We start from the raw sequence: 17,912 nt of genomic DNA, 5'->3' as shown, positions 1-17,912 counted from the left end.
TATATAATTCTTAGTTGGAATTTTTTTTTTCCCTCAAGACTTTGTAAATATCACTCCATTGCCTTCATGGTTTCTGCCGAGTAGTCAGAGATTAGTCTTATTGATTCTCCTTTGTAGATAACTTTTTTGTTTATCCCTGTTGTTGTTGTTAGGTGCCATCAAGTTGGTTCTGACTCATAATGACCCTACGCACAACAGAAGGAAACACTAGTTGGTCCTGTGCCATCCTCAAAATTATTGCTATGCTCGAGCCTATTGTTGCAGCCACTGAGTCAATCTATCTTATTGAGGGGCTTCCTTTTTTTTGCTGACCCTTTAGCTTTTTTTTTTTTTTTTTTTTAATTCCTAGCTGCTCTTAAAATTCTCTCTTTATCTTTGGTTTTGGCAAGTTAAAATTCTCTCTTTATCCTTGGTTTTGGCAAGTTTGGTTATAATATGTCTTGGTGACTCTCTTTTGGCATCTGCCCTGAGTGGGGTTCCATGAGCTTCTTGGATAGATATCCTCATCTTTGATGATATCAAGGTAGTTTTCTGCCAAAAAAAATCTTCAACAATTCTCTCTGTATTTTCTGTTATCCCTCCCTGTTCTGATACTCCAATCATTCATACGTTATTCTTTATGATAGAGTCTCACATAATTCTTAGGGTTTCCCCATTTTTTTAATTCTTTTATCTGATTTTTCCTTAAATAAGTTGGTATCAAGTGCTTTATCTTCAATCTCACTAATTCTTACTTCTATTGCCTCAATTCTTCTTCTAGGACTTTCTACTGAGTTGCCTAATTCTGAAATTTTATTGTTAATCTTGTGGATTTCTGTTTGCTGTCTTTCTATGGATTCTTGCAGCCTGTTAAAGCTGTCATAATGCTCTTGTATAATCTTAAGTTCCTCTGTTGCTTTGCCTGTGTGTTTCTTGGCTTGGTCTGCGTTTTGCTTGATCTCCTTCCTGATCTCTTGAGGAGCTCTGTATGTTAATCTTTTGAATTCTATCTCTGGTAATTCCAAGAAATTCTCTTCCTGTGGGAGGCTTCTTTATTCTTTGTTTTGGTCACTTGCTGAAGCCATCGTGGTCTGCCTGTTTATGTGATTTAATCTTGACTATTGTCTCTGAGCCATCAATAAATTATATTTATTTATTTTATGTTTGCTTACGGGCCCTAAATTCTTGTTTTGTTTTGGTATGCCCAAATAGGCTGGCTGTGTGATCTACTTTGATTATTGGTTTCTTGAACCTTTTACGTCCTGTCATCAGGTGGTTAGAGCTGTTACGAGATATGTGAGCCCAAGAGTCCATTAACTTTCCTTGTGTGGATTCAGCTCAGATGTCCAAGCTGTTGGTCACCAAGTGTGTGGTGTATAGTCTCACCTACAGTCCTAGATGGGCAGGAGTGATTGGAATAGGCACAGGTGTCTGGCTGCAGTAGGGGGTCATGTGCTGATCAAGGCAGGGGGCTGATGGCTGCCCCTGAGTGCCTGGATGGAAGGCATGCCCTTGTTCCCTAGAGTGCACAGGTGGGTGGGCTTTGAAGCCAGACTTTGGGCACCCAGTGGTGTTGGCTGTAAGGACTGGGAGGCACCCGTTATTCTTAGACCCCTGTCATGGGTGGTTAGGTGGAATGGGTGGAACCACCTATCCTCAGGACCTTGATGTGGATTGGAAAGGATCTTGCTTAATGGGCTGGGCAGTGTCAAATGTCAGGAATCTGCCATTCCTCCCTAGCTGTTGCAGTTAAAAATAGGTATATACCCTGTTGTACTGTACTAATTAGTGCTGTCACTGTTGAAATGGGCCCACACAGGTCTAGGCAAGGGTGAAAGGCATTCAAGGTCTGTGGACCCCTTAAGTCTTGGCCTAGGCAAGGGGGCTGTGCCTGCCTTGAGTTCCCCATTTAGGAGAGCTGGCAGATTATTTTTTCCTGTCTGTTAATTTGTTCCTTCTCCAAAGCTGGGAGGGTAGCTCAGGACGGGTGAAAGGTCCTACTTCCAGCCCAGGGGGCACAGAAACTGCTGAAGGTGGACCAGGACCTGGAGCAGAGTGTGGAGGGGGTAGGTGAATGGGAGAGAGGTATTTCACTGTGGGGAGGAAGGGTTTTTTTTTTTTTTTTTTTATCCTGTGGGGTAGATTAGAGGCTTTATCTTTTGCTGATTCAGCACACTTCTCCCTGGTTCCAGAGGCTTGAGTAGACTCTCTGCTGCTCAGTTTTTCCCAGTGTGGAAAATGCATGCTGAGTGCTACTGCTTGCCTCAGTCCTCAAGTGCTAGCCAATCTAGTCTGCAGGGTTCTGGCCAGGTCAGGTCTGACAAATCCTTGTTGCATCTGAGCTGCCTCTCCCTCTTCCTGCCACTCAATCCCACTCTTAATCTTTGTCTTTGATGTTCAGGGCTCCTACATTGTTGTATATAATGGATTCACTTGTATTTTTGAGTCTTTTTGTAAGAGGGACCACAGGAAGCACCTAACCGTCTTGGCCCCACCTGCTGTTAGTGTTTTTATAGTCATTGATTTTGTCAAATTTTCTGGTATTTTAGCCATAATATTGTGGTAACTACTATTTGTGTACCTATACTAATAACTTTTATGAGAATGAAGTAGTAATTAAAGAAAAAGAAAGAAAAAATTATTTTAAAAAGGTTTCTTCTCAGTTACTGATAATGTAACTAATAATGTAATTCAATGTAGAAAGCTTTTACAAAACAATTTTGTTGTTAATATTCATATAATCTAAGAAATATTACATTTAAGAAATTTGCAAACTTACTATGTATTATTATGATTAAAATTGGTAATAAACATTACTAAGGTTTCTTTGTCGTCTGGTAGAGGAGAAGGTCCACGGCGGGGTTGTGACACCATGAGTTACCACGATGGGCGACATCAACCCTAGTGATGCCACTGAAAACAGCATCTTCTTCTTCTCTATCCTTAGACTTTTTGGTGGTATTACTACTCTTGGGAAAAGATCTGAACTGTTTGAATGTGGCTTTAAAATTGTCTCACAATCTGGTTCCTGCCTGCTTTTGTAGTCTCATCACTTTTCCTTTCCAGAAGCAAATATATTTAACAGCATTCTAAATAGTTCATGTTTCTTACTTTCCTTATTCATGATATTTCCTCTTTCTGAAATGTCCTGCATACCTTTTTACTTCTCCTTGTCCAAGATTGAAATTATAAGATTCACCTTGGTTACACCCCAGGCAGAAATACTTCTTCACTTTTTCATGACCTGCTAAAGTCTCAGTCCTTCACATACCACATTATATTATGAATATCTGCTTAGGCGGTCTGTCTTCCCTTCTCGATAGTGAGAATCTTAAGAACACTGACCAATAATTTTCTGCCAGCTGTAAACTCCTAATACCTAGCAAAGTTCTACGTTTCTACTAGGTACTAAGTTTATTGGTTCTTTGAGCAAATATTTAAGTGCTTTTTGAACATTAAATGAATGAAAAGTTTTAATATTATACCAATTTAGTCAGGCTGGGATATCATTTGGCTACGTTGTATAAGGTCTCTGTTTCCCAAAAACCCAGAGTCTTCCTGGAGTTTGCTGACCCCTGAAAACTTTTTCAGGAGCCACCAAAAGAGCTCTCAAAGGGAAGTATCAAAACTTAGGTAATGTGTTATTTATACGCCCTGAACAATCTCTAAATATTGATGACTTGGTAATTTGAAAGTATTTTTGAATTTCAAGGTAAACCTGTGAAGACTTAATGTTACAGAGAACTTATCTTAATTTCAAAGACGTTCCTATCCAAAAAGAGTTGAAACGAACTAGGCAGACCTAAGATATGCAGGAAATTTTTGAATCTCCTTTATATCTAAAGAAGAAGTGCAGTAGCTGAGAGCTTGACTGCTAACCAAAAGGTCAACAGTTCGAATCCACCAGCCACTCGCTGGAAACCTCATGGGGCAGTTCTATTCTGTCCTATAGGGTGGCTATGAGTTGGAATCAGCTTGACAGCAACAGGGATACGAGTGTACCTAAAGAAAGAATCGGACCCTCACACTCCAAGGGTTGAATAATCTAACACATTTTCATACTAACTTACTATTACATAAGTATTTTATTGCCTCCAAGTAGCTTTAGTATATTTCCATTCAAATCCACTAATTTTGTTTGCTTGGAATCTGTTTTATTTCTTGGTGAGCTGGAGTAGTTATTTAAAAAGAATGGGGTTTCCCTACTGATATACAAAATGTATGTAGCTTTGAGGATTTTATGTCCTCAGGCAATAGTGCCATGTGGTTTAAGATTCTTCCAGGGCCTGGAACTCGTTCATTCCAGTTTGAAACCCTGCTGAGAATTTGCATTTCCACCTCAATATACTGAATCTGAATCTACATTTTAACAAAATCCCAGGTAAGTCTTTAGAGATCCTCAGGTGATTCTTATGTATAAAAATCATTCACCCATAAGAATCACCTGAGAATCTTGTTAAACTGTAGATTCTGATTAAGTATATCTGGGGTGGAAATGCAAATTCTCATCAGGGGATTGAATTGGAATGAACTGGTTCAAAGCCCTGGGTTCTTCATAAAAGGTTTTGAATGAGTTGGTGGTTAAAAGTTTGTCTCTAGCACCAGATTACATGTGTTCAAATCCTGGTTCTGCCACTTAGTAACTATATGATCCTGGGCAAGTCACCTAATTTTTCCGTGCCTCAGTTACCTCAGCTGTAAAGTAACTTTAATAATTTTACCTCTTCACAGGATGCATGACAGAAAGATCTCAGAATAAATCTGGCACATGAAAAAACTACCATTACTACATAGGACTCTCTGGAGTCGTAATCTATGGTTATAACCCATGAAATAAGGGACAGAGTTCCTGGAATAGCCTTAGAACCTGTTCAATATCTCCTTTGCTTTTGAGATTTGCAATGGTGATTTGGGAGCCCTGGTGGCACAGGGGTTAAGAGCTCAGCTGCTAACCAAAAGGTTGGCAGTTCAAATCCACCAGCAGCTCCTTGGAAATCATATGGGTCAGTTCTACTCTGTCCTGTAGGGTCTCTAGGAGTTGGAATTGACTCAATGGCAACAGATTTGTTTTTTTGTTTGTTTTTTAGGGTGATGGGTACGTAACAAAATGGGACATGATTGGAAAAGCTATTGTAAGATTGGAATTTAAAATATGCTTTTGGAATTTAAAATATGCTTTTGAAAATGTGTCTTTGAAGCAGTCTTGGATGAGAACATTTCCTGCCCACCACATTGGCCAATAAAGTATGCTGAGTTTCTGCAGGGTAAGTGAGGCTGATCCCAGTAAGTAGAAGAGTAAAGCCTCTCCAGGTGACTTAAAAAAAAGGAAAAGGTAATTTAGATGGTCTGGGTATACAGAATAGTGCTCTGGAATGAGTTGGTCAAGATAATCTAAGACATGAATTTGGCAAACTTTTTTTCTGTAATGCGCCAGATAATAAATACTTTAGGCTTTGAAGCCATATGGTCCCTGTTGCAACTACTCATCTCTGCCATCATAGTATGAAAGCAGCCATAGGAATATATAATAAATAGACTAGTTGTGTTCCAGTAAAATGTTATTTACAAAAACAGGTGGGTGGAGTTGGCCTACAAGTCATAGTTTGCCAACCTCTGGTCTAAGAGGTGCAATCAAGAGTAGTATTTGGAGTCAGAGATGACACAAATCTCTGTGAATTGGCTTCTCTGCATTGCTTACACTTCACATTTATTAAGTATCTACTCTGTGACTACAACTATAAAATGATAAGAAAATAATAACATAACACACTCATATAGAACTTATTTATTTAAGATTTTTAAAATATATATTATCTCCATTAATTACCGTAAGAGACTGATGAGACAATCAAATAGGGCTAGTATTCTCATTTTACCAATGTGCATTTTATTTTATTCACAACACCTTAGATAAGACCCGGCGTCAAATTATGAGCTATAAATTATTATTACAGAATATCAAGAAAAAGGGAGTGAAGGCTGGCATTCCAGCAATAAGAAGGACATGATGAAGAGGAGTCAGCAAAACGCATATTTTTGATAAGGGAAACAGCCCTTGAATTCCAAACTTTCCCACTAAGTCAGTACCTCTAGTCCTTCCACTCATCCATCCTATTTAGCTACTCTTGCTGAGCAAATAAACTCTTCATTTTCATGGTGGTTTCATTTACACTCTCCCAATTCTTCATTTTATCACCTCCAACCTATCTTCTCCTGCCTGATTTCCATTGCACATATTCAGTCAATCATGAATTACCGTTGATTCTACTTCCAAAATGTATCTTGAATCTATCACACCAGAGTTCCCTGGTCCAAGCTAATCTCTCTCACCTGGATGACCACAATCACCTCTGCACTTATCTCCCTGCCTTTAAGCTTGCCCTCTCCTACCCATTACTCCTCCACACAACTGTAAGAGTTATCTTTGAAAAAACACAAATTGACTGATGTCATGCTTAAAACAGAAAGATTAGCTCTCCATTGCACTTCACATGCTCTAGGGGTTGTGGAGTGAAATGGAAAACTAATTGTTATGTACAAAATGATTTGAAACATGCCTGTCTCTCCATATTTGTCTCAGTCACTACCCACTTTCCCAGGCTTCTTTCAGTTCCTCATAAGTTACAAGCTCTTTTCTACCTCAGAAACTTTGCATATACTATATCTTCTGCCCAGATAGCTCTTCACCTCTCTTCATTTGGATAATTTATACTCATCTTTCAAAACAGAACTCAACATTCACCCTTCCAGGGAGGCTTTTTCTTAAATACCAATCTATGTGAGAAAGCTCTTCTATTCTTTTCCTTTATGTAACTTTTCACAATTTGTAATTACACTTATTTTTTAATGCCCCTCGTGAGAATATAACGAAAGGTGGTCAGGTACCATATATGTCATGTTCTATACTCTGTATCCAAGAGCTATCAAAATGTCTGCCATACAGTAGGCATGGAAGGGGATAGTTCTTTCCATCTCCCAAAGTTCCTTCCATGTCAAGGAAACATCAGTGTAAGATACTTGGCCTTTACTCTCTCCTCATTCCTTCCCAAGAGAGAAGGAAGAATATAATCTTATTGGAGAACTAGCAGTGAGAAACCCTCTCCTTTTTTTGGAAGATAAAATAGATAGTCTTGGTCTTATCTGTTCCCTTATTTCCCTAGTCCTTCCTTGTGGGGAGCATTGACTTGGTCCTGCATTGTCTGTGATTGCAAGGGTAACTTTGTCCACTTTGGGGTTGGTATGCAGAAACCCATTGTCAGTGGACATATAGGCTACATTCTTCAATTTCTGCCTTATGTTAAATAGAGGTGATATTTTGGCCTGAACAAATAACATCTGTCACAACTGGTTAGAATTTTGGTGGGAAAGAATGGTGATATGTATTGGGTGCCCTCAAAGACCCTGTATCTCCTAAAAAGTAAAATAGAGATAAGAGAAAGAGGTAGGACTGCTTGTGTGCAGATTTCCTCTTTAATCTCTTGCATCTGATCAAGTTGCTCCTTTTTCCCCAGGAGAAAGTGGAATGAGGAAGCAAAGACAGGTCCGGAATCATTGAGCTAATTGAACTCCCTTCACATTGAAGAAAACAACAGGAGTAGGGAAGAAATATTCTCTGTTAATAATATGTGCTCAGCATGTATTTTACGGGTTAATTCATGAATGAAATAATACAGTACGATTGGATAAACTGTGTAACTAACTCCTGCTGGCCAAGTGCTATAACATTGTAGCACCAGAAGGTCCCCAGTAACCACATGAGAACTCCCTCACATAGATTTTGTGTAATTCCAGATAACCAAAGAAACCACAGAATGGAGCTCTGGAATTCTACCTTGGGAAGTGGCTTCATCTTAATGAGCATTCTGAATGATAGTGGGTCTCCTGAACTGCTCTGTGCTACAATTGCAGTCCTATACATGTTAGCACTGACCAGCAATGGCCTCCTGCTCCTGGTTATCACAGCAGATGTCCGGCTCCACATTCCCATGTACTTTCTGCTCAGCCAGCTTTCTCTCATGGACCTTCTGTTTGCATCTGTAGTTACTCCCAAAACACTTGTGGATTATCTGCGTGGGGAGAACACCATCTCTTTTGGGGGCTGTGCTTTTCAGATGTTCATGGAACTTACACTTGGTGGTGCAGAGGACCTTCTATTGGCCTTCATGGCCTATGACAGGTATGTGGCCATTTGCCATCCTCTGAACTACATGGTCCTCATGAGGCCAAGGGTCTGCTGGCTCATGGTAGCTACATCCTGGATCACGGCGTCCATGAATGCTCTGATACACACATCATACACCATGCAGTTCCCTTTCTGCAGGTCCCGGGAAATCAGCCACCTGCTCTGTGAGATCCCACCTCTCCTGAAGTTGGCCTGTGCCGATACCTCAAGATATAAGCTCATGGTGTATATGATGGATGTAATGTTTCTCATGCCTCCCCTTGCTGCTATTCTTGCTTCCTATACATTTGTCCTAGTTGTTGTCCTCCACATGTCCTCAGGTGAGGGAAGGCAAAAAGCTCTTGTCACATGCTCTTCTCATCTGACCGTGGTAGGAATGTACTATGGAGCTGTCATGTTTATGTACATCCTTCCCAGTTTCTATCACAGTCCCCAACAGGACAACACCCTCTCTGTATTTTATGCTATCATTACTCCAACCCTGAACCCTCTTATCTATAGGCTGAGAAACAAGGAGGTGATGAGGGCCCTCCATAGGGTACTGGGGTGATGTATGTTTGTCCAGAGACTACAGCTCTATAACTTCTAGATAAGAGCACGTATCCTGGTCTTGAGCTATCTCCTTCCACATTTTCAAAATTCTAGAAATCTTGCACACTAGAGAAGGCCCTATTTTGGTCTTAGAGACATGACTTTGTTTCCATCAGTTTTATGTTTGTACAGCTGAAGAAGCATTCATTTCTCTGACTCACATTCGAGGATCTGGTTGAAATTCCCTTTTATTCTGATAAAAAATTATCTTATTTTTCACTTTATCTTCTCTTTTCTACTCCTACAACAGTCTTAACCCCAATCACACAGGATGTCAGCCAGATTTTTTGGTAGTTCCATTTAAAGCAGGGAAAATATAGAGAGAAAGTAGACAGTATTGAACAAAGTTTCAAATGTTACATTTTACTAGTTCATAATGACACAATTTTTCAATTCCTATATCCCTATTAGTGTGAATGTACAGTCAAGTAATATTAGATTCTTTACTCTGGATAGACATACCTGGGTCTACAGGTTTCTCCTCCCTCTTGTTTTAATTTTTATTATAATATCTATTTTTTGAAGAAATAAAAAATAGAATCTCTGAAATGTAGATTTTGCTCATTACATTCTTGTAGTGTTGTTTTACAGTGGTGCAACTACAGTGGTGCAAATGGCACCCCCAACACTGTTAGAGGGGCTGACACCAAAATGACTCCAGGGTCTGCTGCTGACTACAGGCAAGTCAGCACTGCCATGTGCCATGGGAGGGGCAGCCAAGGCAGTGGTGTCACTAACTTTGGTGTCACCCATCACCCAGTGAAGTAACTCTTTGCCACACTCAGTGAGGTAACTGGTTGCCTCCCCACCCCATCACCAAGCTGTGAGGGTATGAGCCCCTGGGCTGCAGCAAAGGGCATTGGGCAGAAAGGAAGGGTCTCCTTGGTCAATGAGAGAGGAGAGAAGCTTCAGTGAACCTCAGGGTGCAGGGACGGGAGGGTGGCAGGCTGCTTGGGGCCTGGCCACTCTGCCCATCAGGTCGAGGGTTTGCTGCCTGGCCCCACCCACTCTCCCAACCTCGGTGGGGTGGGGGTGATGACACCATAAGTTACCACACTGGGTGACACCAACCCTAGTGATGCCACTTTTGTTTGACTTGTACTTCTGTCTCCTCTCTTTCCTGCAAATTGTCAATGACGGCCAGAGGCTTGGTCAGATTGCAGTTTTATCTCTTGGCGAGACTAATTCATAGATGGTATTTTGTGTACTTCCATCAGGCAGCACATGATATCTGGTTATCTCTTTCTTTGTGGTGTCACCCTAGATCCATTATATAATTGGAAGTTGCAAACTGATGATATTCTAATTCCATTATTCCCTCTTTATACATCAGTTGGAATACTTATATAAACAGAAATTTCCCTTCATTAGTTATTGGTTATCTTGATGTACAGTTCTTTTAGAAAAACAAGATAAGTGCTTGGTTCTTACCCTTTATCCATTTTCAAAATAATTAGTTGGTTTCCTAGCATCATCCAAAGTTGACCAGTGAGCTTTTTTTCCTTTAAAAATATTATATTATGATGAACTCATATCTGATATGTTTCAACCCATTACAGTTGCCCTTCATATCGTTATTCACATTATCCCAACTGGACAAGTGGGAACCTCTTCAGCTTTACTCCTAAATCATTCTGATGTAACCCTGGTAGTTATATTTATGTTGATAACTGTTTTGCTCTCTGGTGGGACAAGATGTTCAGGATCACTTTATATATTTTCTGCCTTGCACATGATCAGCCGTTTCTGCAAGGAGCCCATGTTTCTGTTTAGAGAGAAATGCTGTGTAGAGACCACAATCTGGCCTTTAAGGATGCTTATTGCTATAGAATTGTTCAGTGTTTCTAGGCTTTTTTTGAGTACATACTAAATTCGATACATCATGAGTTCATATGATACTTCTGATTCAGTGGGTCACTTAACTTCATGATCTTCTTTTTCCCATAGAAATATTCCAGTTACAGATTCCAGCAACATAGCACTCAGTTGTTTTCATCTTAAAATACACACATCTAAGAATAAAAATGCCAATACTCTTATGATATCATGATTACTGGTTTAGATTTTTTTCCCTTTGGGTGTATCCCACTGAAGAGGTACAAATGTATTTCTGTGTTTGAAGTGAAAGTTACTTGAAGTAGTTTCTCCCCCATGTGATTATGCCACCAACTGGATATAGAGCTGGATTCATTAATTTCATATTTTGGGGCTTGCTTTTTTAAATTTAAATTTTGTTTTATAATTACTTAAATCTATTCTTGATTAAAAATTCAATTTATGAAGCAAAGTCCAATAAAGAAGTCTACCTGTTACACCTCTTTTCTCCATCCTATTTACTTTCACTTCCTCTACTTAATTTCCAGTATACTGTATATGTATACTGTTTATAAGTATTCATTGAAAATTTGTGAGGTTGTGTTTTTAACCTAACATATGGTCAATATTTGTGAATTTTTAATGTGTGTTTGGAATAATGTATTATTATTATTATAGTAATCTACAGCTTGAGATATATTTGTATACATATGTGTGTGTATATGTATATACGTATAATCTACCTTATTGATTATACTTTTTGGCCTACTTTATTCTTAATAATTTTTTGTCCATTTGATCAATCTTGAATGGGGAAAAGTGTATTAAAATTTTCTCTTTTATGAGTTTCTGGCTATTGCACCTCCTGTAAAGTCTGCTTTGTAAAGTTATTGTTGCATTATTGGCTCCATAAATATTAATTTTTGTAGCCTTTAGAATTGTAAAGCTATAAGCAGAACAAATATTATCTCCATTTCACAGGGTTACAGACTGGGAAGTGGTACAAGAGGTAAGAAAGAGCATTTTAGGACAAGACCAAGATTAGAGACCCAGCTTAGTTCAGTTCTGTTTGATGTAAACTAGTGACTTAATCTCTGTGACTTTCAGTTTATATTTCTGCAATATGGGAACAATATAATAGATAGTTACCATAATCCTGTCTCATCCATTCAGACTTCCAAACTTGAAATTTCAAAGTCTTCTTTCGTACCCATCCTATTCAATAGACAGGATGTCAAAACTTGTAAATTCTGTGTAAATGTCTGATAATAGTTAACTACTTAATTAGAACTTAAAATACTTTTGAATATTATTAAATGGAAAACATCAAAATATAAAATTTTCTTTGCAACATAATGACAGCTCGAATACATATTCATGGCAAACTGATTTGAATAAACAAAAAGCAACAGGAAAAGAAAAAAAATTGATGAGAAAAATGAAACATTGAATAATGTCAATGTAGCAATCTCCAGAAAAATATGGATGTGTTCTTTATCTGGCATATGAATTGGTTACTTGATTTTTACGGAAATTATCTCAAACCTGTCTATTTAAGACAAGCTGACATTGTTTTAACAGAGGCCACTGCATCCTCAAATGAGCAGTAATTTTAATAGTGAAATAGAAACCAAAACCAAACCCATTGCCGCTGAGTCGATTCCGACTTAAAGTGACCCTATAAAAAAGAGTAGAACTGCTCCATAGGGTTTTCAAGGAGCAACTGGTGGATTCAAACTATTGACCTTTTGGTTAGTAGCCCTAACTCTTAGCCTCTGTGACGCCAGGGTGCCAAATAAATAGAAGGGCAGTGCAAATTTCTGTTTTTCTCAGGATTTAAACTAAAAGTTGTGTGCATACACCTTACACTGCATTAAAGAAGGGACAGATATGGATGGTTTCTTGGCCCAGAGCTTCCAAAAATTTTTCTTCATCTAAGCAAAAATTGGAAATTAGAGCAGATTCATGGAATTCAGTGTATGATTACAAAAAAAAAAAAAAGTCCCAAGACATCTCATTGTGTATAGAGGTAATAAAGTGAACTGTTCCTAAGGAGAACTCCAGGGAATGTCTTGTTTACTTCACCTCTCAGGGCCTCATCTTTTAAGATTTTCTCTTTGGAAGAGCTCCAGTTCAAGATTTGTGCTTACAAAGTATTTATTCAGCCAAGAAGACCTCAAGAGTTTGGGATGGAATCCATTGCGAAGCCCAGTTCATGCCTAGGTGTCAGGAGAGAGGACTGAGGATCAGTGGGCCCCAGAACCATAATACGGATCTGCAGCTTGTATCCCTGGATCTCACCCCATTGCACTCATTCTGAGATCTCCCCACCTGAAGTGCCCCATCTCTAGGACAAACTCATCCCAGACCTCCAGGTAAGAAGGAGTGAGATGCTCAAAGGATCAAGTTTTCCACAGTCAGAAATCCTGAGTCTATCCTGGAAGAAGGACCACGTCCTTATTTTTACATCCCATAGTCTGTTCGGGAGAAGAGGTTCTCCTTTTTCCCTTCTCCTCTGTAATCTTCAGCCTTAGAAATCTTGGGCTCTTCTGGAGGGTGGGGAAGGGAGAAGGAGCGGTATGTGCTGAGAGCCCCAAAGAAAGCTAAAGGACCACAGTCACTCAGACTAGCTACCCTTTTCAGCCACCAGAATCTCTCTTGCTCTCTGATCTTTCAGCCCTTTCACCTTTGGCGTTCTCTTCCTCCATTATTTTCCCCGCTCTTTCCTCTTGATGACACTAACTGGGCTCACAGGGGGCTCTCTGAGATGCAAGACAGAGTGTTCGCGATTAGGCATCTCTTGCTTGGGAAGTGGGAAGGAGCTAGCTAGATTAGTGATAATGTTGGATATGTGGGTATTGCCTGCCCCATTGCCCTAGTATTCTGGTTGTTACATTGGAAACATCCTCTCTGGGGCTCAGAATGAGGAGGAAGAGAAAGGGGTTACAAATTGAAGATCTCACCCAACTAAAAGAATACAACTGATGCCCTCTTGCCTATACCAGTAGCCCAGGTGATCACAGCCACTTGACGTTTTTCCTTCTGCCTGGTCATGGAATCTGCCCATTCCAAGGGGATCACCTACATGGCTTACTATTTGCTGTACCTTCCAACTTTCATACTATGCTTTAGAGAGGATGATTCGTGCTTAGGAGAGTTTGTGTGCATGTGTATGATAGTGCCTCTGTGTGTGTGTATAGGAGTTCATTCATTCCTGGATGCATTCATTCAGTCCATCAGCCAGTGAACATTTCTTGAAAATTTATCATATACCCAGTGGAGAAGGGTCACCATGAGTCAAAATTGAATCCATGGCAACTAACAACAGCAACAACACAGAAGTATAGAGTGAGATAGGGTTATTCCCTGAATAAACTCATAGCTTTGACAGAGAGACAGGCTTGTAAATAAATAATCATGTAGAATTTAACAAGTGCTTTTAAAAAGCATATTATTATATACAAATGCCAAAACTTATCAAATTTACACATAAAATACACACAGTTCACTGAATGAAAATTTACCATAATAAAGCAGTGAAAAAATGCACTTAATAATTATTGGAAAATAGGGTCAGTAGTCGATTATTTTATTGATGTTCTTGGACATTAAGAACTTTTGATTTATAGAAGTATTCTTTTTTAAGTTTTTGATAACAACCTTAATAAGAAACACAGTTTACACTGTAACCCAGAACACATACACACTCAAGCACACATTTACATAAAGTAGAAACAAATGTTCTCTTGTAAAATTATTATTACAAGAGATTATATTTTATTTTCTATTTTGGATTTTAAAAATACTGATTACAACTCACTAAATGTACTTTATCACCCATTAATGTTATACCTCAGTTTTAAAAGCTGTGACTTATAGGAAGAGATCATTCTGACTGTTGATGTCACAGACTTTTTCATTGATCCTCTTGTGTATTCCCTGCACACTGAAGCTAAAGGAGAGATCTTTCCCCTTTGAATCTGCTAGCCTCTCAAAGGAATCCCTGACTCTGCTTTCCTGATCCCCCAGAGACAATGGACATTCATTTAGGTTCAGACTGCACCCAGTTCCAGATCGAATATGAATGGGAATACATGAATAGAATCTCACTCTCACACAGTAGTCTTGAAATCAAATCATAGATGGTGGTTCATGAGCCTGTGGTCCAGACACAATTGCTCTGTTTACTTTTCTCCTATAATGTCAGCAAGACATAGGGTCTTATGTGAGAGAAGAAACCCTTACATGTTTGCAGTCTTTGACGTCCCCTGTCCCAAGGTGGCTCTGCCAAGAGAGCTGATCTTCTGCCCTAATTCTCCTCATTTTTTCTAACTGGCAGTTCTAGGATTAGTAATTCAGTTCTTCCCAGGGATATTAGACACTAGCCCTGATCTCCAACCATTTATTTGCCTATGGCCCTGCTGCCCTCCCTAACTTTTTCTAACCTACTTTCCCACTATCTTTGATCCAGACATCTTATTACTTGCATTTTGCTGATGTACACCAATGTGAATCCTTTGAATAATGTTTCCTGCCTGACTTCAGAGAGTTGGACCAGTGCCTGGATTTCCCACAGATGTACCCATCCAATTGATTGCATATTGTGGTACAAACTGTAGCATAAATGAGGGTGAACACTTATTCCAGATAAGATGTTGAAACTATCCAGAGAGCTGTTATGACCACTTCAGGTCTCCACAAAGGGCCCTTCCAACCGTAGTGTGTAGTGCTGCCTGAGTGTGACTTCATCCACACCCACTTGGCTCCATGATGATGAGGTCCTATTACATTACTCTTGAATACTTCCAGGAAGCCTTGGCTCTCTAATCCAGTGAAAAGTTTGGGAAAGGACCAGTATTGTGGATTATAACATGGTCTGCAATGGTCTCTTAAAATTCCCCTCCTTGCTTGGAAGGATGATAAAGAATCACTTTGAAACATAATGGAAAATCCTCTGCCTTTTAAAGATATGAGAGCTAAAGCCTGATGTCTGAAAATAAACTAGAGAAAAACAAAACAAAACCAAAAACTTGGGCTTTCTAATAAAAGGAGAACTGCTTATGTTTTTCTAGTTCATATAATATGTTAGCATCCTGTTTCAGTTTAGATACACAATGTACAATTATCTATGAAGACCTTCCTCGACCTTATCTGCAAAATTGCTGAATGATAGATTTGTGGTTGATAGCATCCTGACAGCAAGGATCGCTGGGGGGGAGGGGGGGCACATTTCTGTTGTTGCTGTGCCTACCAATCAGATGGCTTCAATAGGAACATAACAAAATTTTAGAAAATCAAATGTCTTGTTTGCAAGATTTTTTTTTTTAATCAAAAAAATCTTCCCTTGAAACCTGTACTTTCAGGATTTGATTTCAGTACTCTGTTAATACTGATCTGTAGGTAGGAATAAGCATTAATGGGCAAAGAAAACCAAACCTATTTGACTGAATTCATCTTGCTGGGGCTTTCTTCAGATCAGCATACTCAGGTCCTGCTGTTTGTGGTATTTCTCATCATCTACCTACTGACTGTATCTGGGAATCTGCTCATCATAGTCTCAGTTAATGCTGACTCCCGACTTCACACTCCCATGTACTTTTTCCTTAAAAACCTGTCTTTTGCTGACCTCTGTTTCTCTACAAGCATTGTTCCTCAGATGCTACTCCACTTCCTGGTAATGAGAAAGACCATTTCCTTTGCTAGATGCTCAATTCAGATGGTGTTTTTCTTAGTAGCTGGGGCTACAGAGAGTTCACTTCTAGCAGTGATGTCCTATGACCGCTATGTGGCTGTCTGCAAGCCCTTGCACTACTCCACCATCATGACCCAGAGGGTTTGTGTCCAGCTGGCCATAACATCCTGGGTCAGCGGGACATTTGTGTCTCTGGTAGATACCACATTTACTTTGTGTCTCCCGTACCAGGGACGAAATGTAATTAATCATTACTTTTGTGAACCTCCTGCACTTCTGAAGCTGGCTTCCACAAACACCTACAAAGCTGAGATGGCCCTCTTTTCAGTGGGTGTGGCTATCCTCCTAGTTCCTGTCTCCCTTATTCTGATCTCCTACTGCAACATCCTCTCCACTGTGTTGAGAATGCAGTCAGGGGAGGGGAGATTTAAGGTCTTCTCTACCTGTGGTTCCCATCTCACTGTCGTTATCTTCTACTATGGATCAACAATATTCACCTACATGAGGCCAAACTCCAAAAAAATGAATGAAGGTGATAAAATTATCTCTGTGTTCTACTCAGTCATAACATCCATGATGAACCCGTTCATTTACAGCCTGAGGAACAAGGATGTAAAGGAGGCATTTATGAAAGCACTTGGGAGATAGAATCTCTCAGATGCAGTGATCTTTACATATATATCTAAAGATCAATTCAACCACAAGTGGCGGAGCTGTTTGCCCAACCATGGCACGTGACCTCACATTCCAGCAAATGTCTTGATATGTCACACACTGCCTCCCTCCCAGAAAACTACCGGCTTGAAGAAACTAATATTTAGAAGCAACCTTCCTACATTAGAACTCTCAGACCAGACATCCCTACACCACCAATATGCCATACCTGTTCCACCCTCAGACATGTTCTCCTTTCTTCTGCAGGTTTGCTGTTGCCAGTATCTATTGAGTTCTCCCCTTTGAAAAGTGCATAACCCACTGTTAGTGCAAGAACACCCCTAGAGGAATACCTGTAGATTCTTACTGATTTTCACACTGCACATTACCCCTCTCTCAGAGAAAAAAATGAATCCACTGCTGGCCCACCCTCAACTCAAGGACTAACACTAGGTATTAAGTGGGATCAACCCAACACCTTATTGGTCTGTAGGAACCCTACCAATTCCCATACCTGGCTTCGGGGACTTGTGAGTCACTGAAACAGCAGTATACCATCATAGTCCTACCTGTATCCCTCCATGGTTTTGATGCTTGTGGCAGAAGTACGACGACACAAACATATTTCACATTGCTTTGTACTTACTTTGCCAGCTATATATATAACCACTTACTTGACCCACCGTATATGACATCAAGCCATTTGTAGGGATTCTTGTCATATAAAAATAGTACTCCTAACCATAGAAAAACGTTTCTTTAGTTAGATGGGAAAAATATAGAAGCACTTGATCTTTTAGTGGAAGTAGCTTAAACCTGAAGTTCTGCTCTAACTTCATAATCATCTCAATGTATCCAGAAGAAAAGTGATTGTAAGTGAGGAATGGCATGAGCCACAGAAAAAGAGAAGGCCTTGGTGAAAGTAAAACTTGCCACACTGACCTCTGGCTGCTTCAAACTCAATACTACACATTCTAGAAACTAATATATGTTTTCTGA

At 39.6% G+C, this 17,912-nt stretch overlaps 2 protein-coding genes across 2 annotated transcripts; both read left to right on the top strand.

The window, feature by feature from the left end:
* The first annotated feature begins 7,790 nt into the window (after positions 1-7,790).
* Positions 7,791-8,711, top strand: LOC126079320 (olfactory receptor 2AG1-like). The gene has a single exon (XM_049890253.1). It carries the CDS (start codon positions 7,791-7,793, stop codon positions 8,709-8,711), a length of 921 nt encoding a protein of 306 aa, XP_049746210.1.
* A 7,272-nt stretch (positions 8,712-15,983) lies between these two features.
* On the top strand, positions 15,984-16,907 carry LOC126079317 (olfactory receptor 2D3-like). The gene has a single exon (XM_049890250.1). The coding sequence runs from the start codon at positions 15,984-15,986 to the stop codon at positions 16,905-16,907; it is 924 nt and encodes a 307-aa protein (XP_049746207.1).
* Positions 16,908-17,912: the final 1,005 nt, after the last annotated feature.

Source organism: Elephas maximus, chromosome 7 (assembly GCF_024166365.1).
Source record: "Elephas maximus indicus isolate mEleMax1 chromosome 7, mEleMax1 primary haplotype, whole genome shotgun sequence".
Taxonomy (NCBI): Eukaryota; Metazoa; Chordata; class Mammalia; order Proboscidea; family Elephantidae; genus Elephas; species Elephas maximus.
This window is presented reverse-complemented; position numbering and strand designations above follow the sequence as displayed.